The sequence below is a fragment of the Anthonomus grandis genome, chromosome 2 (assembly GCF_022605725.1).
Source record: "Anthonomus grandis grandis chromosome 2, icAntGran1.3, whole genome shotgun sequence".
NCBI classification, from domain to species: domain Eukaryota; kingdom Metazoa; phylum Arthropoda; class Insecta; order Coleoptera; family Curculionidae; genus Anthonomus; species Anthonomus grandis.
In genome coordinates this window covers 2,296,793-2,324,699 of record NC_065547.1, presented here as the reverse complement: position 1 = coordinate 2,324,699, position 27,907 = coordinate 2,296,793, and the positions used below count along the sequence as shown (strand labels likewise).

General features: G+C 32.5%; 1 protein-coding gene across 1 annotated transcript in view; it reads left to right on the top strand.

Annotated features, from left to right (window-relative positions):
- Positions 1-27,907, top strand: part of LOC126749242 (A disintegrin and metalloproteinase with thrombospondin motifs 9-like) — a gene marked incomplete at its 5' end in the record, with an annotated part of 163,779 nt that overhangs the window by 62,792 nt on the left and 73,080 nt on the right. The window contains one exon of the mRNA XM_050458947.1: positions 1,808-2,003. Within this exon, the coding sequence (XP_050314904.1) occupies positions 1,808-2,003 (196 nt within the window). The remainder of the gene's footprint in view (positions 1-1,807; positions 2,004-27,907) is intronic.

Sequence of the window (27,907 nt, the reverse complement as noted above, 5' to 3'; positions counted from 1 at the left end):
CACATCTCGTGAGAGTGCAAAATGGAGGCTACATGAGCTAGCATTACATGTAGCATTAATTTTCTAATAATTTTACCCGTAACTTAAACTAACCTATTATAAGCTAAAGGACTGGGAAAATAGAGTTTCTGATGATGCCGGTGCTCATAACGCATATGGATAACAATACGGAGGAAAAAAATTTAAGATTACAAACTTACCTGCAAATTTTTGCAACAAGTGGCCCAAGTTCCACTTTTCTAGTGGCAGCTTAAAATTATTTCCGTCAATATCACCCATTTTTGAAAGTTAATATCACATAAGAAAGTAAATTACTAAATTAGTAGATTACTCGCACTATGCACTATACACGGTATTTTGTGTGATGTCGAACCCCAACTGAAAACTGACTGAACCCCGAAACTCAAAACGATGGAATACAATAATACAAAAGAACAAGATAATCATATTCGCGTATGACAAAAATCGATATTTTGTTTTAAAATCATAAGGTCTTGTTAAAAGTCCCATGCTAGCGGCAAGAATACCGGCTTTGTCAATAAATAATAATATAGCAAATGAATCGGGGATTTGATTGAAAAACTTTGGATCTCTTGAGGAAAGAAAAATACTATTAGTTTAAACTCGGCGGTTTTGCTATAAGAAAAAAAAAGCCAAGAAACCCATTACTTTGCCAGAATCCAGATATTTTTTTCAGTGTACCCCTACAAGTAAGAGTCAACATGTGATTTATGCACGACGGGGCTCCAGCTCATTTCAGTGTTCTTGCTCGTCAGCATTTCGACGTCATCTAACCTAATTGCTGGATTGGACGTGCAGGACCTCAAAATTGGCCGGCTTGCAGTCCTGATATGAAACCCCTGGATTACTATTTATGGGGCCATCTGAAGGCTCTTGTTTATAAAACTCCTGTTCTAGATGTGAATGACTTGAGGAATCGGATAATTGTCAATTGCAATATCATAAGGGACACTCCAGGTATTTTTGAGCGTGTCAGATACTCAATGACAAATCGTTTGCAGTCGTGTATTTTATCAGAAGGTGGGCATTTTGCTCATTTACTTTAAGGTCGAAATTGTTTATCGAATTAATTGGTTTTTATTTCATGTTGTCGTCCATGGATAATTTTTAGAATGAGTTAAAGATACTTAAATTTTTTTTTTTTCGAAAACAAAGCCAGATATGAAGATAATATAAGATATGAAAAAGTTGTATTTTTAGTTGCTTAAATACAAAAATAAACAAAAAGCTGCAAACAATTATTGGCCTTGTTTTTTTCTCAACAATAAGCATGTGGTGCCCACTGACACGCCACTGGACCTAATAATTTCAATCTAATAAGCGTCTTATAACTTCAAATAACTGCACCAAATTTCAACCAAATCGGTTTAAACACATCTCGTGAGAGTTTAAAATACCGTTATTTTTTTGAACCTTCATCGCCCTGTATCTCAGAAACAAAGCAACTCCCGACATACGTTCATAGGAACTTTTTTTTCATAAAAAGACCTAACGATTCACCCTGTATAGTTTCGTACCGTAGTTAGGAAACACCCTGTATAATCTCAAATTTTGGAAATAAATTAGAAATTGGAACTATTTTCGCAACATTTACAACAAAAAAAAAAAAATAAGAGACGTCGTCACACCCTTATTAAACGAATTCATTCTTCTGAAACCGTCCATATTTGGAGCCGTCATCAGTCCGACCACCTGATCGATCAAAAGGAGAAAAAAAATAAATCCGTCATTCGTTCACCAACTTTCTTCGATTCACCATAAAACAATTTTAATCATTTTGTTACAGACCGGTTACATAAGATCATCGACGGACAACTACTACATCGAACCAGCCGAAAATTTAACAAACAACCTTTCGGAAACCCTGTTGCATCGCATTAAGAAATTACCACATGCCACTACCGCTACCACTAACACGGAACACCATGAAAGTAATGACGTATTTGATGATTTTGATGGGACTAATGGTAACGACCAAGATGGTAAGTAAACTAAGGCCCAACAAAGTTAATTTTTTTTATGATAAAGTGATTAACAGTAAATTAGCAGCAAGCATACAATACGTTTTCTATTATGCATTTATGCCCAAGGGAATAACTTTTTTACGGGTTTCCTAATGAGTTACGAAAGTTTTACTAGCGAGAAACCGTTTCGTAAGTGTTACAACTCATCTACATGTATGATTAGGTGTTGGGAAATATTTGTAAATTGGATATTAATAATAGTTAAGTTGTTTCGTTCGTAAATATGGAGAGAGTGTATGAAAGGCTGATTAACTACTTATAGTCAAGGATTTTCTTTGAAAAAACTGTTTATTTTTTTTTAGAGCAGTTATTAAGTTTTTCGGATGAAACCAATCATAAAAAGGTGATCGATATGAGGCTCTTTTTCAGGTAATTTTGTCCAAGTAAGTCAGTGATGAAATCAGATTTTTCGTACCACATAAAATCGAGAAACATTTGAGGCAATTATTCAAGGTTTTCCACTAAAACTTCTATTAATTTGACACATTTTTCCTTAGAACATTGAAAGGCTAGAATTAGCATTGTCGTGAAACTATGGGCAATTTGTTTGCTTGCAACATCTCTGATGCAATGATGCCAAATGCTTATGTACAAATGATAAAAAAACACTGTATAATATCATTGAAATTTGTCATATGTTTTGACATATTTGGTGGTCCAGTTTAAAGGTCATTAATTTTAATACGCGATAGAAAATTTAAAAAGGAATAAACTTTTAATATAAAATTTTGCTCAGAAATGTTTAATAACAAAGATACAGGGTGTTAAAGTTAAGAATAATTATTTGTTTATTTATCATAACTTTTAAACTACCAGCTCAATTTTAATTAAATTTCGCATGCAAGTTATTGTAGTAAATTGTTAATTACTGATGAAGCCAATTTTTTAAAAAATTGCCAGTGGCGTAACATATGGAGGGACTTTTTTGCCTCAAATCTGCGAGGCGATCAAATATTTTTTTAAAAGAAGTCAACTGTTAGATTCTTCATTTAATTTGGAAAAAAAGTTACTTTTGCAAAATTTTGTTTTAAGGCTGTGTTCTTAAAATTCTTAGTTTATTTGTACAGAAATGCCAGTTAAAATTTCTAAAAAAAATTTATAATGAAAGTCTATTTCTTTTAAAATTTTCTGTCACGTATTAATAAGATTATGCTTAATAATAGCATATGAATTAATAATAGATTATGCTTTAAATTATAAACAAAATTACCGTTTATGAACTTTTCATAAATTTTTTTAACGTACTTTATTGGAAGAAAGATATATCTAATAAAAAACCTTTTTCTTAGAACTAACGTTCATGGAAATCGGTAGAGAATGAAAACAATAAAATTGGTGAAATTATGGGACATTGTCTTTGATTTTTCAACATTTCCCTTTAACTCTGAAATTTTTCATTTTATCATAATTTTTATAGATACATTTTTTGTTCTAAATTTAAAACCCTTTCTTTAGACTCAATTTTCATGGTAATCGGTGGGCAATTAGAAAAATTATGGCACTTTGTCTTAGACCCATTCTACAACATTTCCTTTTAAGTTGAATTGGATTTTGAATTTTTTTTTTACCTGTTTCCAGTTTATTTTTTTCAACTAATTCACTAGTGAAATCACATTTTTGGTACCACTAACCGTTCTCTCAAAATCAAAAAAAAAAATTTTTAAATAAAATGAAAACCATCAACCAGACTGTTTTTCAGATGAGACAAACCTAACAGCCCTTTGGGATCCCCTTTTATATTCCATCTATACTTCTAATGCGTACAAGTGTCTTCAGTATTGTGATTATCACAGGTATGAGGACGATGCCCAAATAATTTTTAATTTTGATGTTTCCAAAATACAGGAAGACGACCTAAAAATCATTCAGACTTAACCCTACAAAATCCATTGCAGTTCTCTTTGCCAGTGATACTTATCGGTCAAATATATTGAATAATATATTAAATTTAAAAATTGGCAACGAGAAAATAATATTTAAAGATCAAGCAAGTTACTTAATAGATCATAAATTACGTTTTAAAGAACATGTCACCTCAAAACACAAAATAACTGATTTAACTTTAAAACTGTTATATTCACACAGATTAAGATACGAAAAAAAAAAAACATTACGTGAATCCTTAATTTTGTCCCTTTTTTAATTTTTGTGACACAATATACGGACTATGCCTCCATAATGTAACCAAACGACGTATTCAGGTTTGTCTTAATTTATATCTGGCATTCGTAGACGCAACAGTATTTCACATAAATTTATTGGATGTTAAGTGGTTTAATATGGAAAGACGCAGAGAATTACATTTTACTAAGAATCTTAAAAACTCGTTCCCTTACATATCTTTTTGATACAATCATAATCAAAGACATAGATAGATATCTTTTTGATATTCCAAAGCATAATAAAGAAATTTTGAAATGTTCATTTTCTTATAATGCCAGCCTGATTAACAAATAATAAGTCCTAGATTTATGTATGATAGTATGATCTGGAAAAAATTGTTTATATTTAATACTTAAATAAATACAGTGCTTTTCTTCTTTTTCTCTGATATTTCCCTTTTTTCTTTTATTTTCCTTTTATCATCTTCTTTTTTTAATTCTTCTTCTTATAGTAAATTTAGATTTATCCTTAAATTTGGTTTACTTTGTGGCTCCCACTGCCTCTAACTTTATTAAGATGATGAGAAAATAGCCCTTTAATCCACATATTTTTTTCAGCGCTGTACATTTAATATGGATTATTAAACGTTATTATTATTATTATTATGACTTTTAGCCAAAATGGCTCGCACTCCCTCAGAGAGAAACATTCAATCATACCAGATATTCAAGTATCAAAGGGAATGAGCTCTGTGAGGGCCCTTACCAGGTTATCGGGCCCGTGATGACGATCAATGGTTTCCAGAAATTTCCTTACAATTCGAGTTGTATTTAATAGCACCATATTCTGTAGTTCTCTGTATATATCCAAGAAATAGTCCATCTTTTCTCAAAGAGACCGGCCCACATTAAATAGTAACGAAACAAACTCCACGTCACAGGTCTCAAATTTATTAAAGTAAAGTCAGAGGATTACACGTGTTTCGCCCATACTAGGCATCAATAGATCCACTTGTGTATTCACTAATAAAAATAACAAAAAAGAAGCAGATAACAACACTACATGATTCAAGTCAAGGGTAGAAATTAAGTTAGAATTGGTAAAATCGGACGGAGATTAGTTAATACATATTAAAATTATATAAACAATCAAAGGATGTGAATGATTCATCTCAGTCTCCGTCCGATTTTACCAATTTGCATTTCTACCCTTGATTTGTATCATGTAGTATTGTTCTTTGCTTCTTTTTTGTTCTTTTTCTTGGTGAATTCACAAGTGCATCTGATAGTGCTTAGTATGCGCGAAACACGTGTAATCCTCTGACTTTAATTTAATAAATTTAAGACCTGTGACTTGGAGTTTGTTTCATTACTACTCTCTTCTATATATGTTTATAGAGACCTAGTTCTTCAATGCTCCTTTCCAGGCTCTTTGGTATGACTCTCGTAGTTGATATTATAATTGCACAGATATAACTAGCTAACGCAATTAATAATAAAGGGTAGAAATGCAAATTAGTAAAATCGGACGGAGACTGAGATAAATCATTCATATCATTTGATTGTTTATATAATTTTAATATGTATTAACTAATCTCCGTCCAATTTTATCAATTCTAACTTAATTTCTACCCTTGACTTGCGTTAGCTAGTTATATCTGTGATAATTGGTATCGTTCTAATAACATTCATTTGCCATTGCTTCTGTAGCCGTACTTCCAGGTCGCGGTACTCTGAATTTTTTTTCTGCGTGCTTTTGAACTAAATTGTTAGTATTGGGAAAAGCCACTTCAATAAGATATGTCATCTTATGTTGCTCTTGCTTAGCACGTTTGGTCCAACTAAGTCAATGATAAACTCAGATGTTCGGTACCACTGATAATTCATTCAAAATCCAAACACCATATTTGAAAATCAAAATAAGCTTATCGACATGGTACTCGTTTTTTTTTCAACTAATTCAACGGTGAAATCAAATTTTTGGTACGCCTGACCGAATACTTTAAAAAATTTTTTGAAAATTCAAAACAAACTTATCGAAATGGCACTATTTTTCAACTTCTTTTTTCCGAAAAGTTCATAAGTAAAATCAGATTTTTGGTATCACTATGAAAATGAAATGAAAATGAAAATGAAAATAACATTCATGCAAAAGAAACTGATATAAACACAGTTCAAAATCAACGACCTCCTATTTCCATAAAAAATTAATAATAAAATTGTCTCTGATCCATTAAAAATTGTGCAGTCATTAAATCATTTCTATTTGGATAGCATTGATATAGTCTACTTTATAGATAGATAATAATTCAGTCAAACTTTGATCAATATTGTGAAGTTAATACTTATATAAATGAAGCTAGTATTAAGGACTTCTCCTCTTTTTATACATCTGAGCAGATGCATTTGTCAGACTCTAAAAAACTTGTGTTTCAACAGATTAATAGGGTAAGTTCTGATAAAATAGATTTCATTTTTCTTGATCTACGTTTTACATTGTAGGGTACAGATTACAATTCTGAAAGTGGGTAAAATGCCAAAAGATCTATAGTGCTCAAAATTGTAAAACCCACTCCAAAAACATACAACCTAAGGGAACCAGAACTTTAAGGCCCTATAAATATGCTTTCAGCAATTGAAAAATTAGTTGAATTAATTATTTATGAACAGCTAGTAGAAATATGTACTGATAATATAATAACGAATAAAAATCAATCTGAATTTAGAAATTTCAGTTTTTATTTTAATTTAGAATCTGCATTTTTTCAAACATCTTGTTATACCAAGCAGTAATTCTAATATTAGTTTGAGATTCTTTAATTACCTAGCCCCTAAGTTCTACAACTTGCTGCCTGCTAATATTAGACACATACATAGAAAAAAAATTTTCAAGCAACAATGTTTACATTTTATAGCTGAAAATTTAAATTTGTTTCTGGTTCTACTGTAGTTGTATTTTTATACTAAATATATTTAAACTAATTTTTTCTTCTCTTTAGTTAGCTACTAATTTTAGAATGTTGAAATCTATATAGTGATTATAACTGCACATACAGATATTTATATCTAGGTGTAGTGTAGATATTAAGACAAATGTAATTAATTCCAGAATTACCTATGTAACATATTGTAAATTATGTCAGTAATATATTCATTCATTCATTCATCTTAGCTATCCGACAGATATCAAATGGTCAAGTGTAATAATATTTTTTCTGAGACATATGAATCGGTTGTGGGGTTCCTTATGGAAGTGTCCTTAACCCATTAGTGCATGAACTTATAAAAATTGTTTTTTATGTATTTTTTCTTTATGAATTAGTTAAATGACGTGTGTTACGATCCGTCTCTCAAAAGGGACTCCATGCATAAAATATATAAAATTAATATTATTTAGTTTATATGGTAATTTTTAAAACAATTTTTTGGGTAAGTCCTCAGTCACATTTTACACATATAAAGTTACTTTTCTTCTTGCATACTTGGCACCTTCGATCAGATTCATTGTACCGAATTAAATGTCCTATATTATCAAATCTAGAGGCTTTATGGACTGGAAGCGTAGTTTTTCCTCTACTTGGTTTTTTACCATAGGACTGTAAATAACTTAGGCGATATACTTCCGAAATTCTAGTAAGAAGGCACAATTTGCATCATTTGGTCTTAGCTTTTTCATAAGTACCCAGCCATTTGAAATGCTTGCATCTAATAAATATGAAACTATTGGCCAATACCATTTTCGCTGTCGCATTCTTGTCCTATACAAAGCAATCAGCCCATCTATTTTATCAACTCCTCCCATGTGTTTATTGTATCCAGCTATAATTTTTGGTTGTGGAATTTGTTTTTTAGTTTTAGTTTCCTTACACCATCTAGATGTGGTAACAATGTCATTACTTTCGAAGTTGGTACCCAATGTCACAACCTTGTTGTCCTTCCATTGTACAAAAGTAACTTTATCACAAGAAACAAAACTGGGTCTTCCCCTTGGTTTTGATTTTCATGAAGTACTTTCAGGAAATGGTCACTTTTCCGTTCGAATTTCTCTTACTGTTGCCGTTGCACAAATTTTATTTTCCGAGAGATGGTTCAGTAAACTCAGGCTTAAAACAGTAAAATTATATCCCTGGTTAGAAGGCACTTCCGATTTATGTAGTAAGGACATAACCACGTCTCCACCAAGATCAAAAACTTTTTCTGCATTTGATTTGCCAGTGTGAAATCATGTACTCATTACTACTGCATAGAGCCCAGTTTTTGAAGCCGAATCTTGTCGGCTTGCCCTTGATGTACTGTTTGGCATAGTGTTTGCCATAGTAGGGTATCATGCTTTCATCCATTGAAAGATGTTCATCCAAACCTCCGTGTTTTTTGAAATTCTCATTTAGTGAGTTCAGTAGAGGGCGAATTTTGTAAAGCCGGTCACTGCGATCAATATTAGCATTATCGTTGAAATGGATCTGACGAAGTAACACTTCAAATCTATTTAATCGCATGCTATTTTTTAAAATGTTTGGTATATCTTCTGTTGGATTCCAAAACATCCTCTTGTTCAGATATTTTGCATAACCTGAAAGAAGCATTCCTCCAAGTAGTACATATAACTCTTCTTTTGTGAAATTTATCTATCTTATTAAAGAGATCTTATTAAAGTTAGAAATTAATCTAACGGATTTTGGGCTTCTTTTGCTTCTTGAGATAGCTCTCATGGCACACAATTTGTATTCATAGAAAAAATGGAGGGATCTGCGTTCCATTCGTATAGCTTTCTACGTTTAGGGGTTAAAAAATTGCCTTGACTTATACTTGACCCAAGTTTAGAAAGCAGATCTGCTAAAGGTATTAGATCTTCTTCATCAAAATCATCTTGTTCATTAGGTGGGGCTTCATAGGCTTGACGAGATAAACCCTTAGACTTTGGAAATAGTTGGGCTAGAGAAACTAGATCTTCTTCGTCAAAATCATTTTGTTTTCTGGCTCTTACTTCACAATTCTGCTGAAGTATTCCACGGCATAAGCGATTTACATCTCCGATATGCTCATCATCAGAGTTGTCGCTGTCTTCTTCTGTGCCTCCGCTTAGGTCATCAGGAATTCCAATGTAAACATCAAGATTTTGTTGAACTTCACCGTCATTTTCTTCAAATAATATCTGCAATTCATGCAGAGATAATCTGCAAAATACGAATTACGAATTATACTAAAGATTGTCTATTTTGCAAAGAGAACAAATATTTATGTCTAAGAAAACAATAACACATTTTTGTTTTGCAGACAAAATTGTATGATGATTCTAACCTCAAACACAACATATTTACTGAATTTCTTTACCCTGGTTTCAAAACCTATCGATATAAAAAATTAAAACTTACCCTCCATTTCGAGTAGAGTAAAGTTTCGGATCCATGGCCATATAAAAATACAAAATCAAAACGTTATCTCCGATTTCTGCACATGAACTGATTTTACAACAAATAGCGAACATCTAGACAAATGCACGAGGTAATGAAAATATTAGAAGTGCGCATGTGCTTGAAACCAGTGGCGTCCCTTTTAAGGGACTCTAGCGCTAATGGGTTAAACCACTGTTGTTTGACATAACGTTAAGCTTGATACTTTGTCAAATACATCAATTTTCTGATGACATTGTCATTTTTTTTTTACCTCTAAGTCACATGAGGTCCTTTCTAGGACTCTTAATGAAGAACTAAAGTTAGTTTAGTTATGGCTATGTGTCAATTAACTGAAACTTAATTTGTTAAAATGAGAAGGTATGATAATTGGAAAATCTAAAACAGATAAAGAGTATTATTCATATATTATACAGGGTGTTTCAAAATTCACTACATATATTTTAAGGGCGTATTCCTGAGGTCAAAATAAGACTTTTTTTCCCTATAAACATGGGTCCTAAAATGCACCCCCTTCAAGCTACAGCCATCGCAAGAAGTGTAAAAAAAATCGATTTTTTTACTTTTTTAACTTGCTTGACATTTGGTGTAAAATAAATTTACTGTCATTGTTGACTTTGTTTAACTCCAGTAGTTTACTTCCCGTTTTAGATTTAAAGTGTAGTTTTTATTCCAATGTTTTATTTCTAAACGCTATCATTGCTAAAATGAAAAATGAACGTTATTCATTCGAACATCTTGCAGACATCCATTTTGCTTATGGTCTTGCTGATGGTAACGCGTATGAAGCTCTAAGATTGTATCAGTTAAGGTTTCCTAATCGCCGACTCCCGAATGTACGAACATTTTCAGAGTCACATCGGCATCTTAGGGAATACGGTAGTTTTCGGACCCCCAGTGAGAAACCCAGTGACAGAGGAACAAATTTTGAATGCCATCGACGACGATCCTGGCCTAAGCACCCGACAAATAGCTCGGAATTTGGATGTTTCTCATGCAACTGTCTGGCGGGTTTTGCACGAAAATAGCTTGTATCCATACCATATTCAAAGAGTTCAAGCTTTGCTACCTCAAGATTTCCCAAGGCGCTTACAGTTTGCAAGGTGGTTACTTCAGAGATGCGCGAGAGATAATAATTTTTTATCAAGTATTCTATTCACAGACGAAGCTTATTTTTTCGCGGGAAGGGGTGGTGAATTTTCACAATGTGCATGTTTGGGCAGCAGAGAATCCGCACGAAATTAGGCAATCTCACCACCAGGAGCACTTTAGCCTTAATGTATGGGCAGGTTTAGTGGGAGATGAGTTAATTGGTCCTTTCTTTTTTTCCTAGAATTTTAGTTGGCGACACTTATTTAGACTTTCTACAGCACCATTTAAATGGTTTACTAGACAATGTATTTTTAAATGTTTGAGCGAACATGTGGTTTATGCATGACGGTGCCCCCCCTCATTTCCGTATAACAGTGCGTGACTATTTGAACTTTACTGGTTTCTTGAGAGATGGATTGGTAGAGTAGGCCGAATACCATGGCCTCCACGCTCCCCGGACTGCAATCCTATGGATTTTTTTTTCTGGGGATATGTAAAAAGCCTCGTCTATAATCCTGGTCAAGTGCCTTCGCTCGAGATCCTAAGGCAAAGAATTATTGATGCCTTTGAAACAATAAGAAATACTCCCGGAATTTTAGAGCGAGTAAGACAATCTATGAGAAGACGAATGGAGGCTTGTATTGCAGCGGGGGGAGCGCATTTCGAGCACTTTTTATAAAAAAAAATATTTGTTTTTCAGAAGTTTATTGTTTATTTAAAAAATAATTAATTATTATGTTAATAAATGTTAAATAACTTTTTAACAAATTTTTGTATTTTTATAAACCGTCATTCTTTAATGTAAATAATTGTTCATCAATTTATTGAAAATTATTAATTATTACGTTATTGGTAACCTTTTATTAATCGATGATTTTCTCAAAAACTATTCGTATTATCAAAAAAATGCAAGAGACATAAAATTTAGATTTTTGTATGGTCCATATTCTGGTGTAGCTTAATTTTTTAAAAAATGTGTGCGTACATAAAATTTTGGCCGTCAAAAGTGTGCACCCCCTCAGTTTACGCCTTTTCTAAGATAAAGAGTAAATAGACCGCCTAAAATAACGGGAGTATTCCAAATTTCGTTAAATTTGATGCAAAACTGTAGACACAGTTTTAAAAAATCGATTTTTTTTACACTTCTTGCGATGGCTGTAGCTTCAAGGAGGTGCATTTTAGGACCCATGTTTATAGGAAAAAAAAGTCTTATTTTGACCTCAGGAATACGCCCTTAAAATATATGTAGTGAATTTTGAAACACCCTGTATATATCATTAAAAATTTTAGTATTAGAATAAATAATGCAAATGAATAAATTGAATTTGTTAACAGAATAAAATACATACCTTGGATTTATATTAAATAGTCAGTTAAATTTAAATGTGGATCGCTGCTTTATTTCGTAAACATAACAGATAAAAATAAGTTAAAAGTACTGCAAAACAGAGCTATGCGAATCATTTTAAATTGAAGTAAATACGAACCAAATAAAATGTATTAAAATCTTTACATTGACTGCAAAGTTTGAAATATCAACTTGTTTTATTTACATATTTATAAAATAGGACATGGTCTTATATCTCCATATTTGCAGGATTTCCTAAAAAAAAATAATGAAATTCATAATTATTAGACAAGGCAACAGTACAGCTTTCACGTAAACACAGTAAGAATGTATTCAATTTCGTTTGGTCTGTTCGACAAGGGCCTGTCGTTGTACAACATGCTGCCAAATAACTTAAAAAAAAAACAAAAACGATAAAAAAAACATTTATTGGATTTAAAACAGGTAATACCTGTTCAGTTACATTACAGGTCTGCGTGGACTTTTGATGGTGGTATGATGATTAAGATTCTGTAGTTCCTGTTTAGGTGTTGTTGCGTTAAGCTTATAATTATTACCCATTAGATTTGACTAAGAGTTTTTATGATTGGAAATTGAAATTCTTTAAAATCTATACTGTATAACAATTTATCTTATTACATTACAATATTAAAATTAAAATAGATTGACAAGAAAATATTTGGGTTTTGGGTAATAACCCTTAAATATTTTCTTGCTGCTTAATTGAGGACTTTTTAGAGATTTTTCTTCTTTAAATCAAATGTTGTACTAATGATATTTTTCTAAATAAACGGTTGCCTCGATTTTGGTTGACACTAATAATAATTGTTTCAGTACAAATGTACCAATGGTGAAAAACCGTTACGAATCTCCCACGTATCGATGCAGTAATTTCTAAGAAGATTCAAAGACAAGAAAAAAAGATTCTGCTCGTTGCTATTGTGCATTGAATAGACCGTGAAATACATGGAGGATGGCGGAATGCTTTGAATAGAGTCGCTATTCCTCTTCTTTTTTTATTTAGTGAGTACGATAATGATAGGAGAAGTAGACAATACAATTGCACAGGCACAAAAAGGTTTTTATTAAATTGTTATTGTTGTTGCGAGAACAGGTTTGAAGGGAGTTTTGACTCTTCTCTTTTTCAGCAAGGTTTTAATAATAAAATCAGATTTTTCACATCATTAGACACAACAAAATCCTTATAAATGCCACTCTTTTTACCAACTAATTCAATTATACAGTGCAGTGTCATTAAAGTGTTTGTTGGCCAGTGGTGGAAACGGTTCTCTCCCGAGTTGTCGCCGTGCAGTCTACGAACGGTACGAGCGAATCGCGTCGTTCCTGCTTAAGTCAAGGTACTCGAGAATCGACCAGAAACCACAAATGGACACGCGGAGAGAGCGTTAATCCGATTAGGATCGGTTATCGGTTGATGAACGAGCGATTTTTGATGCTCGTGCACGTGGATATTCGTTATAATTATTATTATTATTATTAGTGGGTTTTATCAGAATATAGATCTCAAATAAACAGGTATAGTTGTCAAAGGTATTGGAGCGTATACTTTTGGTCCCTGATGATCAGTTTGAATCATTTAGCACAGATTTACAGAATACCAGATGCGAAAGATCGCGGATATAAGCTCCCGATATTCGATGCCCTTGAAAAGGCTTGAACTGGCCGCACCAATGCATTTTTAAGTTTTTTTTTTGTAGGGATAGATGTTCTGCACTATAATTTCGCTGGGATATTATAATGCATTTATAATGTCAAAATAGAAATAGGCTTAAATAAAACAGAATGTAAGGCTTCTTGAGTACATTTTTATTTCATTTAACAGATTTAAGGATATTATTTAATAAAACATTAAAGATGAAACAAAATTTTCAATTTTCTTTTAGTTTTATCTGATTTTTTGGCAGATGATAAATCTCTGTTGACGAATTTTAAAGTATAAAATATTTGAAGTCGTATAAATAATTTTATTAAATACTGGAAAGGACATGGGTGAGTAAAATTGATGCTTTTCATTATCTCGAAATATTTTTGTGAAATTCCTTTCCTTTCTTAGCAAAAACATTTTCCAATTTATATATTAGGCATATAAATTGTTTATTTGGCGACTTCAGACCCCTTTCAATGTTTTCGATAACACTGTCACTGTCATTATAGTACTGTTTAAGTCTAGTAAATAAGTTGTTGTCTAAAACATTAGCATCACTGGCAAATTTTAAACAAATATCACATTTATGAATTTTTAGAGTTTTATTAATTAAGTACCCACAGACGTAAATAAATGCATTTTGCGTTGGCAAGTTTTCCTTTTTGTAATCATAATTTTGCAGGGTAATTGCTTTAATTTTTTGCTCTGGAATAATTTTTTTTTTGCAAAGTCGCACGTTAAGTATTATTCAAATGCTCTAAGAGAATTCCTAAGTCGTCAGCACAATGCATGTGATATAAATGCAAAACAGTTTGACAAAAAAGTTTTCTGAAACCCCTTTCAAATTCTATTGGAGTTGGATTTATGGAATTGCCTTGTTGTTGTCTAGTACTGCCAAAAAAATTTTCTAAACAATCCTGGTTGATTCTTCTCAATTTAATATAGCTAAAGCCCAAACTAGAAAGTTGCTGCCAAAGTGTTATCAAAGTGTATCCATCATCACAGCCTTTATTGTTATCATATAACAAGTACGAAATTTACATTTAAAGTTACATCTTGTTTTTTTTTTGTTAAAAATTTTCAAGTAGTATTTGAAAATCTAATCCTTTAAATGCAATTTTGTACTGGTTGGGATGAGTAACATTAACTGAATTTAATAAATCAAATAATTTATCGAATTTTTCCAATACTTCAATGGTAGGTGCCGCTTCAGCTGGCAACATGCCCAAAGTCATCTGAGTTTGCATGCCAAAAGCTACCGTTCGACTAAGCACTTGAGCCGCTAGCTTGACCTTAATTTTTTGAAAATTGGATGGAAACATATGAGCATCACTAAGCTTGGGCGCGTATCTGTAGGATTGCTTTTTATCTTCTATATAGAATTTTTCAATATGGTCGTTTGTTTTCAAAACAAAATGTATTTTGCATTAAATTATTTCTTGTTGCTTTTTGTAAATGAGGAGTATCAAAAAATATATAAGATTAAAAGCACCTGTGGTAAAGTTTGGATTTTCTGGTGTAACATTTAATAAATTAGCAAGCTGGATAAAATTTGAGCCCATATTTAATTCCGGAATTATTTTAATATCCGGAGCCTTAAAATATATACATATACATAATATATATATATATATATATATATATTTAAAAAAATACAAATATATTATTTCAATTTAATTATTAATCATAAACACGCGTACTACGCAAAGAAAATTAGAAGCAAATTGCTTCTTGGCTTGTAGCAAATTAAACCCCTTGCCACCGAACTAGGCGGGTGATGGAAATCCATCACCCAGGAGGCGTGTCTGAAGTCTGGCGCTCGCACGCGTATTTTCGATCAGTTTTGCATCTGTATTCTGTAAATCTGTGCCTTTAGGTCTTGTCAATAAAGAGCTTTAAAGGAATTCTTCAAAATAATATAAGTTATCAAATGTTGTTAAGTTCAAATTATCAGATTTGGTTAGTTAAAAAAAGCCAAAGTTTATTGGCGAAGAAAACAGAGGAACAGTTCTTGGGGTGTCATGCTTCAAAGAACCATAAAGTATTTATATAGTCGCGTTCCCAAGCATAACATCGTATATTATTATCGTTAAATATATATTTATTCAACGATTTTTTTGTAAATTTTTGGTTTTGGTATATTTATCAACCGCAAAGATCAACCGTTTAAGATCAAGGAATATCTAATAAACTGTAGAATATACGTATATCATATACAATTCTGTTTACAAAAGAGAGAATATTTCGGCATTTAAAAAAAATTGACACGGAATTTACATATCTATTACCACATGTCAAATAAAATTCTTCTGACAAATCACTGTTTTTTGTCCATGTTATCCAATCGAATGACGCTGTTTTTATACTAAATACTTATATATAAATATTAAAATCAAATTTAAATAAACAATGTTATTAAATTAAATATTTAATATATATTATCTACAAAAACATTGCTTTTCATTAGCAAAACTTTTACCCCCCCACCCACCCCAAACATTTGGCCAGTAAGAAATTCTTTTGAAAAATCACCGTTTTTCGTCCATAATATCCAATCTAATAGCATTGTTTTTGTGTTAACTTTGTATTAATTATATCACATTTAAATAATAACAAACTGTGTTATTATATTAAAAATTAACGACGAAATCAGTGGTTACTCATGCGTTTCTTATTTTGCAGAAAATTATAGGTGATAAAAAAAATCTATAATTTTCTCACATAACCTTAAGGTTTTCTAGTAAAACGTAAAAAAATCCTATTTTATTTCTCGAAAGCAAGGCGTATCGCTATCAAATTTGCAGTAGCTGTACCATTTTTAATCGCAAAAAGGTGGAAATTCAAATTTAAGATCAGTCATTAAGTTTTGAAGAAATTTCAATTTTTTTTGGTTATAGACAACATCTAGATTCAAAAATACAATTTTTAAATTAAAACTATCGGTCTATTTATCAACCATTTATTGTCAAGATGTATTTATTAAACTATAGAATATACGTATATCATATACGATTCTGTTTACAGAAGGGAGAAAATATTGGGATTTACATAGCTAGTCTTTACACTCGATGACTACACCTCAAATATGTGTTAAAATGACCCCGATATCTCATATATGCCACTGTGTAGGTTACGATATACTTTTCATATACGTATATATCTTATAGTATAGTAATTGAATATAATGCACAGAAATCTAGAAAAAAATAGGAAACGCGCGGAAAACGTGTATGAAATAATAATTATATTAAATAAGAAAAAAAAATCAAGAATACAAGTTTGCTCAAAACTAAACAAGAATTTAAAAAATAAAATTTATTTTAGAAAAATGCAGTGGTGTACTTTTTTGTTATTAAATAATATTTACGATAAATCCCTTATGAAAGCCACTGACAATTTTTTTTTTCCTTGTACGTCGAAAGATGCCCCCTGATGCATCAAGCACATCTCCATTGATGTAAAGTTATTAAAAAAAAAATCATTACATATACAACGAGTGTAAACCAAAAATAAACGGTTATTAAACCTTCGTGTGTTGCTTGGGTTGTATATCAATATGGTGTGTTATATGTCAAATATTTGTCAAAATTTATTAATTGTATCCTAGATAAATACCAAATATCAAATTTTAATCCAATCGGACCAATAGCAGAAAAGTAATCATGTAACCTGAAACCCAAATGTCAAATATCTATCAAAATTAATTAATTGCATCCTTAATAAATCCTTAGATCCAAAATTGCATAATTTTAAATATTTTATTTTATTTCATAAAACTCACCTAATATCAAAATATTGGCGGTCATATTGGATTATTTCACCCTTGTGGTGACGTTTAATGAAAAAAACGAAGGAAAATAGGGAAAAACGCATTTTTTAGGAACTCGTACTGAAGCTGGAATTCTGAAATTTTAGTATGTATTGTAAAATAAAATTCGGGGTCTTATAGATGAGGTTTTATTTTCTATTAATGTACAGGGACGTTGCAAATAAATAAAACGCGAAAACTCAAGTATCTCAAAAACTATTAATGTAAGAAGAATTCTAATTATACGTAAATAATCGGCTCATTATAGTATTTATATATTATTTTTATTTAGAATACCGGAAAATCTAAGTCGTCCAGGTGGCGCCACTAAAAATGTATTAAATAATACATGACTCTTAGGTCGGACCTTCATGCGAAAAGTTTTTATGAAATTTGAAAGAGAAATATTGAGGTTTTTTTTTATTAAACTTTTTCCGAAACAAGTACCGTTTAGCAAAAAATTCCAAAAAACTGAAAATGCCAGAACCAGTTAAAATTTTTTTTTTTTTAACAAACAACTTCAAATATGTAATTTCTGCTATAAAACTAAGCATTTTGGCCGAAGTACTTTTCTTATTTAAATTATAGTTTGGCCTCTGAAGCGGTTTTATTTTTTTTTTTTCACATTTATTTGCTTATAGTGACTCACCCTGTATACGAATCTGGCCTCAAAAGTATACACCTCTTAAGCCCTCAATATCCCTTATGTCCTAAAAGTTTCACGTCGTTTAAAGGCTTTAAATTTGAGTTCTCGTGAAAGAAATTTGACTCATTTTTTTAGAAATTTTTGACTTTGAGGCAATATCGCTGCCTTAGAGTTTGACGTTGCGCACATATAACTATTGTCGCTGATGCTCCTATAAACAAGTACTTAGTTACTTGCATAAAAGTAGCGTAGGGCGGGGCTAGTTGATCCACGAACCATATGTCAAAAACCTTTTTAAGGAATCCGAGTGAACACGAAGCTACGTAGACCGGCCGTATTTGTTTATCTTATGAATTTTGTTGATCGCCATGCCAGGCTGTTGAAGCGGAGGTATCGTCAATCTTCTATTTTTGCACGCGAAAGTAAAAAATTGATATTGAATGTGTTTTTGGTCCTACTTCGTTATTTTAAAGTTGTGGACTTCAAAGTAAGTACAATATTTGTTCATAACCGTGTTATTTTAATAATATTTAGTTAAAAAATAACAGTTCTAAATAAATTTTTTATTATGTGTTAAATTGTTCCAAAAACGTGTGTGGGGTTAGTTGAGCCATAATTAACGGGACAAGTTGAGACATGGCTCAACTAACCGCCTTTCATGTATTTGTTTTATTTTATGTATAAAATAATATTTTTGCTATATTCCTGTTTTGTTTTCAGATGCGTACTTACAAGAGGAAGACCGCACGTGGAGAGGCGACAAAAGAGCAGCTATTTAATGCAGCAAAAGCAGTTGAAAATGAGGGAAAAATGTATTAGAACGGCAGCAACTGAATTTGGAATTGATCGAACGACACTGGGCCGATATATGAAAAAATTAAAGAGTGGAGATGGACCAGACGAAGTAACAATAGGATATGTTGCATCTCCTAAAGTTTTTTCTTTAGAGCAAGAAGAAATTTTTATTTTTATGTTCTATCGGCAATTGATGTTAGACGCCTAGCCTACGAAGGTGCGACAAAATATAACTTAAACGTTCCTCAACCTTTGAAGATAAATAAAATGGCAGGAAAGGACTGGTTGACGGCTTATTTAAAGAGAAACCCTCAGCTCTCAATAAGAAAACCAGAACCGACAAGCTTGGGTAGAGCAACCTCGTTCAATAAACATAATGTTGATATGTTTTTCGAAAAACTTGCCAACGTTATGGACAAATATAAATTTTCGCCATGAAGAATTGAAACACAGACGAAATGAGCGTGTCTACAGTAACAAAAGCTTTAAAAATAGTAGCAGCGAAGGGAAAAAGAAACATAGGTGCTGTTACTTCAGGAGAGCGTGGAACTAATGTAACCCTGATTACCGCCGTATCAGCAATAGGGAATACAATACCACCCATGTTTGTCTTTCCCAGAAAAAAATTTAAACTCTATTTTATTTCAAACGGTCCTCCAGAATGCATCGGTGCAGGAAATGCAAGTGGTTGGGTGACTGATTTAAAATTTTATGATTTTATGAAGCATTTCGTTAAACATACAAGCCCTAGTAAACAGTCTCCTGTTTTACTTTTACTGGACGATCATTCATCACATTTATCAATTGAGACCGTAGAATATGCAAAGAACAACGAAATGGTAATGCTTTCATTCCCACCACACTGCACCCACAAACTTCAGCCACTGGACGTGTCAGTCTTCGGGCCTCTCAACAAGTATTTGGCTTCTGCCCAGGATGCATGCCTTCGTAGCAACTACTTCAGCTTACTTACTCTAAAATGGTCAAAAAATTCTATTCTATTATATTGGGACACAGTTTCATCAAAATAGTTTTGATTTTTGGGCCTTATCCGTTCTTGAAGTAAATCTTCTTTAAAAGTCTGTGTCGGAATCAGCAAAATTCTGATACTTCAGATTCTTCCGACGATTTAAAATACAAGTTTTTAAAACGAATATCAGGGACTATACAAAACGACAAAATACAAACAAAAATTTAGAGGTTACGTTCATATTCCGAAGATTGACGGCGTTGACTGGCTACACGAATTCTCTGACACTTTGCTTGAAGTAAATCCGAAAACAAGTCTGACTATTAGATGACAATCAGAAATTTGTGTAAGAACATCAAACTTTTGATTTGAAACCGATCAGAAGTTCCTGTGCGAGCGCATTTTACTCTATTGCGCATGCTTATTTGTCGAAAACTCGTTTCTTACTGCTGTGAGAACAAACCTAATGGGACCAGGGCGATTTAATGTGTAATTCTTTTTAGTTGATGCTGTGGTTTCATACGCGCCGTTCGAAAAAATCGAAACTACTTTGCCTGCAATTACTCCAAGTGAACTTAGTACCGACCAGCAATACCTTTATGAAATCTGTACTGCAATTTCAACAGGAAACATTTCTTTGAGTTTGTCGCAGAGAAATTGAATCATTCCAGGTGGTTAACTACGGCCAATCGAATTTTGAGATTATGTTGGTACCGAAAATCCATCAACAAATCTTAAAATTTTAACGCAATATATTATGAAAGTGCATGCTGTTTCATGGTTTGAAATAAAATCTAAACCTTCCTGTAGGCATGGCAGCAAACATGTTTTTGGAATTATTCAAAAATCCAGAACCTTACCAGAAGAAATATTATTGATCCTGTCATTCAAAAAAAAGGTTACTTCGCTCACCCAGAAAACTTTAAAGGCCACAGACTACATTGACCTAATTGATTGGCAGTCGATAATAATTACCGAGCCTCCCCTTACAGTGTCGATTTTCGATAGCAGCCTTATGGAAATGATCTCAGAAGTTCCAAGTGAAATTGACATTTTAAAGTGTCTATGCCATTCACAAGCAGTGGAACGCTGCGTCAAATTGGTAACTGAAGCATCAACTGCAGTCTGTCGCTTTGATGCACGTGATGGCCAAAATAGCTTCTAGAGCATTGCCAATATTTGAAACAAAAAGTCAATATTATAAAGTTTTAGAGAACTAAAAAAATTATGAGCATATATAGTGGTGAAATGCGGGCGGGCGAGCGGTTGGAACTCGAGTTGCAGCCACCTACACGTGGTGAGTTCTGGGTTATTTTCTTTTAAAAAAGTAGTTTCAATAAATTTTAAAAGGAAATAAGCGAAGAGCTGCATAGAAATTTAAAAAAATTTTGATTTTTTTTTAAATATTCATGCCTCTTTGGGCAACCAAAGATAAGGTCACACCAAACCCAGATTTTGCGCAGTATCAGCGGTTTGAAAAGGCAACTTTTTCAAATATAGGCATCGCCATAACTCACAAATAAAAAAAATCGACCATTTTCACTCCACCCTAGTATATATCCTTATAATCGTGATATATTTTCTGATACAGATTTCGCGCCATCATTTGTGACTGATCGTCCAGTTCCTGAATCTATATCTCAGCCGCCGTCGACAGAAAATAACAGCATTTCTGCCAGCACTTATAGCTCCAGAAATACCTGATGACTACTAGAGTTTTTTCACCTGAAAGCTTGCGGCCTTTGCCTAAGGCAGGACCAAGAAAAACTCAAAACCAGAGAAAGAAGAGAGCGTGCGCGATTTTGACAGACACGCCAGAAAAAGAAGCACTTGCTGAAGAACCAAGCAAAAGGAAAATAAAAAGTTCTGGTAAAGTAGACAAAAAGAAGAAAGAAGCTGCTAAAAAAGCTATTTTAATAGATGTGTCCTACTCAAGTAATACACTATTGAAAACTAAAGAACGACGGTCCAATATTACTTCTTCACATTCAGACGATGGAAAGACTCTAGGAGCCGCTGCTCGAGAAAAAGAAAATGAGTTTTCCAAGAACATAAAACAGCATAAAATAATGAAAAAATCTTTTTCCCCATTGCCATCATCTGAGTCTGAAGATGATGAATGTGTATGTCTGATGTGCCTAGCAGCATTTGCAGATAGTGTTCCGGGTGAAGAATGGATACAGTGTTCCAATTGCAAAAAATGGGATCATTTAAGGTGCACTCCGGGTACTAGTATATATTATATGTGTATAAACTACGACAGCGATTACTTTTTAATTTCCAAAATGTTTAATTTAGTTTTTGTAATAAATTTTTTAAGTATTTCTAAAATTAGATTTTTGTTTTTCATCAGAAAACTGACTTAAGCAGCCATTATGCTAGTTTAGTTTGTGTGTTTCAACTGGCCCCATGTGTCGGTTCAAGTTGCCCCATATGTGGGGTAAGTTGAGTCAACTGTACCCGGCCATATTGTAGTCATTTTTACCTAAATAAAACAATATTTCGTCAAACTTATTAATTGCTTTTTAAAAACAAATATATACATCATTAATCCCTAGAATGCTTAATTATTTATATTAAATAATAACAACATGACCCTTAATTTTTACAAATCCGGCTCAACTAGCCCCACCCTCCCCTTCTTAATTACTATACTTAAATCAGTTGGAACCAGTAGAAAAGAGTGGTGAATAATATGTAAGAATAATGATAATTTATCTATTTAGTTAGCATCAGCTGCAAAGGAAAAACATACTATATAAATCATAGAATACGTTTTCAAACTTAAATTCTATAAAAAGATAAACATTTCTATAATACCAAAATAGACAGGGAAATAGGTTTGATACTTCATGACAAAAAAAAGGTACTTACTGCTATAATTAAAAGAGCTCATAGGCAAAATTTAATAAAATAATATATGAAACAACGACTATTGCATACACACAAAAAACACAAAAAAAGTATAAATAAAACTTATCAGACATTCTGACAGTCATAAAATACTTTTATTTTTAACGTACATTACATACTTATTAAAAGTAATATAAAAAAAGTAGAAAAATGGGTAAGTAGATATTTTTAAATTAATATTACTCACCTTCTATAAATAATAGCGTTAAGATTGATATGTCATTATATTCCGAAAGAATGCAGCATAAAATTCAAAGAACTGTTGCTACATGTATCGAATTTTTATGTCAAAAATCGACCAGAACAAAATTCTAGTTCTATGGCATCCTTGTTCTGAAAAAAAAACAAATGAAAATTGGTGAATAATCAAATTGTATTCCCATATTTCTAGTTTATAAAAAAGTGTACATCGTTCCTTTATCCTAAATAGAAGCGCAAAGTTATAAGCACTTTTGTTTAACAAGAAATCTAAAAAGGGAGAATGCGCCATTAGAGCTTCGTTGTAATAACTAGAGATTTGAAAGATGTGGAGATTTTCTTAAGGGAAAACAAATGAAAATCTAACAACAAAAAAGTTAATAAGGTTATTTCCCTTATGATGAAGACGCTTCAACCACGATAATTTACGATCCGAAATTGCGATAACCGTCAATTTTTCCAGCAGGATCCCTTGAAAACCATATTTACCGGCAGATACAAATTACACGTTAGACGGTACCACCATAAGAAAATTGCCGGGCAAGTAAAATAGGTGGGATACGCCAGAATGCCTTTCATAATATCGAACTATTTCACCATTAAGACGTTAACGTACATTAATAAGACGTAGATTTTTCGTTGGCCACCCTGTATACAATATAGTGAAGACGTGAGTTAATACCAGTTGAAAAACGGCTGCTTAACGAACTGCGAACATGCCAACGGCAGGTTATTTGTAGCCGATTGTTTTTAATCAACCCATTCAACTGTTTATTTCTCTTCATTTTAGTGCGTGCGTAATAGAATAGAAAAATCGCACGTACTCTAATTGTTATTTATCGTCATTGTAAGGGGGGCGAAAGTCGGTGATTTCTGACCGGCACGGTGTCTATTGAGGCTCATAATTTTATCTTTAAACTGTCCCACTGCCATCTATAAATACACCGTGAAACCACGGTTGTCAGTTGTCATTTTTTATTACAGGAAACTGTTATTTTGCTCGTGATATGTCATAAGCAATGGCGCCAAATGTTGCTGATTTAAAAAAAAGTCTTAAGACTGATCGTAATGGTAGAAAAATGTTTCTTAATTGTTAACGAGCATATAACAATTTTAGCAAATAAACTTTAGGTTGCCGTGGTTTTATCTTTCTGTTGCCCCATTGCCACCTATAAATCACCAAGATTAGTTTTCATCTTTTAATTATTACAGGAATCTGTAGTTTAGTCGTAATAGGTCACAAGAATTGACGTAGAATGGTGCTGATTTTTAAAAAAATAAAGTATTAAGGTAAAATAAGAATCTTGCAGTCTTCCTCCACTTATTTATTAAACATTTAGTGATTTAAAATTCCCTACATGTTTCGGACACAGTGGTGTCCATCATCAGGGGGTAAAATGTTCAAAATTGGTATTAGACATACGCTCTAGGGTTTGATTCCATATCAAAAAACCCTCTATTTATTATTATTTTTTATTTATTTTAATTTTGTTTATTTACATTTTGTTGTTGTTATACTGTTCGGTGCTTGTCAACAACAGAATGTAAATAAACAAAATTTAAAAAAATATAAAAAAAAACAATAATAACAAATAGAGGGTTTTTTTATATGGAATCGAACCCTAGAGCGTATGTCTAATACCAATTTTGAACATTTTACCCCCTGATAATGGACACCACTGTGTCCGAATCATGTAGGGAATTTTAAATCACTAAATTTTTAATAAATAAGTGGAGGAAGACTGCAAGATTCTGATTTTACCTTACAGTATTATGAATTCCAAACAGGAAATATATTAAGCAAATATGTATAATTTGATAAATAAGTTCACCTTAGAGCATGCATAAATAAGCCAATATTTTAATTATTCTATTTATTAGGGGCTTAATTAAGCCTTTTTTGATGGCGATATTCTGCTGTAACCATAAAATCTATAAATTCAAACTTTAAAGAGCCTGAAACAGTGTTTGGCCTTTGATCCTGAATAGAAAGCAAGCAAGACCAATTAGCCACAATATAATGACACTAAAATAAATAAATTTATACATAAATACAGTGTATTTACAAAATTTTCCACTAATTCACTTTATACCCGCAATTGATTCACATGTTACACCTACAAATTAATTAATTATTACATCAATTTTTAATAGAAAATCCGTTGGTGCGTTGACTGTCAATGTCAACGCTGTCACTTGTCAAATTAAATAGCGCATTTTGTTTTCCAGTCCTAAGAAATCTTAAGAACATTTGCTAACTTAAAATAAATCGCGTTCTGTTGATAATATCGCGGTTCATTTTGCTACATACAGAGGCCACTCCCTATGACATTTATGACAAATGACAGATAAACGTTTGACATGTTGCCAAGTGAAGTGACAGCTGACATTTTACGACAAAAACAATAACAAAAAAAATAATTTTTTTTTCAAAATAATAAATAAAAATTCGATTGTATGCAAATGTAGGTACAATTTAAAAGGTAATAGTCGGTACGTACCGGCAGCTAATGGGCGACTTCAGATCGATCTAAAAGTCTAATTTGGCCTCCGCATCATGAAATGATAAACACACAAACACACACACATGATGGAATTGCGATGGATCAACGGATTTATTATACCAGGTGTTGTGCCTTGGGCGGCGAGATAACTAGCAAGAACTATTTTTTCGTAAAAGGCATTGTACTCTGTAGGTACTACTACTTATTAGTTTATATTTGTTTACAAATAATTTATTTATTTATCAACGGAATCCATTTAAGGTAAGTTGGGGCAAGATCGCACGGAATATAGATTAGTTAAAATTTACCTGATCATAGTATCGAACTTAATACTTGTTAATAGGAAAAATTATAAAAAAATAAAATTAAAAAAATACAGTAGTTCGAACTTGCCCCGGGGGGAAGGGGAAAGATCGGACAACTTGTTAAGTTATAATATAAGTCTGTAAAGAACACCCTCGGGGTAACATCGAATTCCGAACAAGCCCCTGGCAAATTTCTTCCTATTTAAACCGTACATTTATAGTCGTATAATTTTTGTATGTGTTTGATCTTAGTCCGTATTTAAATAAAAACAGCCTTATAAAACTAGAATACAGTAGCAATCTTTATTTAAAAAAAAAAATACAAAGTTAAAATGTTTAAGCAATATTTAATCCGCTAAAATCTACGTTAAATTCGAAATGATTCTCCTCATTCTGTAGAGGGTCCGGTAAGAACATTTCTATGTTTTCATAGATTATAGTGTCAATATCGTCAGTTTTAGGCCAAACAAATTTTTTGAGTTCTTTAAATCCTAAAAACTTCACAACACATTCGCGCTGAACTTCGTTTATTTCTACGATTTTTCCCGCATAATATTTTACAGTCTTCTTGCTACAGTCTTTGACTAATATCCAAGCATTTAATTTAAAGTTTTCCAATTCATCTCTCTATTCTTCGTCAAGGAAATCTAAATCGTTATCAGACTCTTCGTACAATGGTCCTATACTACTTTCGCTGCTAGAGCTTCCACACTTTTGGTTTCTAGGCTTCTTAGTTCTTCGTGCTGCATTCTAACATCTGATCTACATCTCTATGCGTGATAACTTCAGCCCCAGTTGCAACACGTCTTTTTTTTCTGATTTTAGCATTTATGGGATTCTGTTTCACGGTTGCAAGTAGGAGGTCTTCAAAAGAAACATTTGTTGGTCCAGACTGTCCCTCAGATATTTCCCCGTCAGTCGTGATTTTTGATGAAGCACTGCTTGGCCTTGCATCTAATATATCCCTGCCCAGAATGTCATTATTACCATTCACTTTGTCAGTTACGCCTACACCGGCATTCTTTATATTTTTAAACTTTTTTAATGCTTCAGGATAGTATTTTTCTTTTGGAATAACTGTCGGATTAAAAGGATATATTCCACTTTTCTTAAATCCATTTTGAATAACAATTGGGCTTATGTTATTCCATATTTTCCGCACTTTTTCGGAAAATATTTTCTTTAGCAATTTAACGCCTTGATTCTGTCTTTGCCAAGTAACTAATTCTTGGTCCCAAGATGTTTTAAATGACCTAAATACAGTAAGGTCAAGGGGCTGCAAAAGGTGGGAGGTATGCGGCGGAAGCTTTAAAATAGTTATATCATTTTCCTGTGCAAGAGTTACTACCCTATTGTCTACGTGCGTACTGTGTCCATCATATATAAGTAAAATCGGTCGTAGCCCACCCAGTGCAGGAATTAACGTCGTCTTAATGAAGTTAACAAAAATGTCAGTCTCCATCCAACCATTACTGCTAGCAGCGTATGCTACATCTGTTTCGCCGTCTCGATCTGCCATCCACTGGTCCCATACATTTTTGCCCTTAGACAATTAAAGGGACAATTAAAGGGGGCGCTTTGTCACCAACAGCATTCACAGCAGACAAAATTGTAACGTTCTCTCTTCCGGGACCACTGGTAACACGGGAACAAGCTACACCTCTTGCACCAACTACCTTTGTTTTAGATGAATCTATAGACAAGCTCGTCTCATCTTAAGTCCAAATTTGCTGTGGAAGATCATTTAATTTTAAGTCATTTAAAACTGTCTCTAATAGGCTAAAATACTCGTTGATTATAATAGGATCGGTCATTTTCTTTCTCAAATATTCCACCGCCTGGAGCTTTTTAATCAAAAGTTTATGTCGTTGTTTAAAATTAATAAACCAGTCGGCACCTGGCATATTATTTTTAAAAGGAGTCTTAATGTTATTTTTTGTTACGTACTCAGCTACAATAAACAAAACTTCCTTTCTTGAGAGACCAAACCCCCATTTCTCAAATGTTTTAAGACCATTTGCCAAAATCCTTTCATGTTCTAAGGAAATTGCCAAGTCCTTTCCCAGCGTTTGGCTTTTTAACCCATGGGTTCCTTTAGAATGAT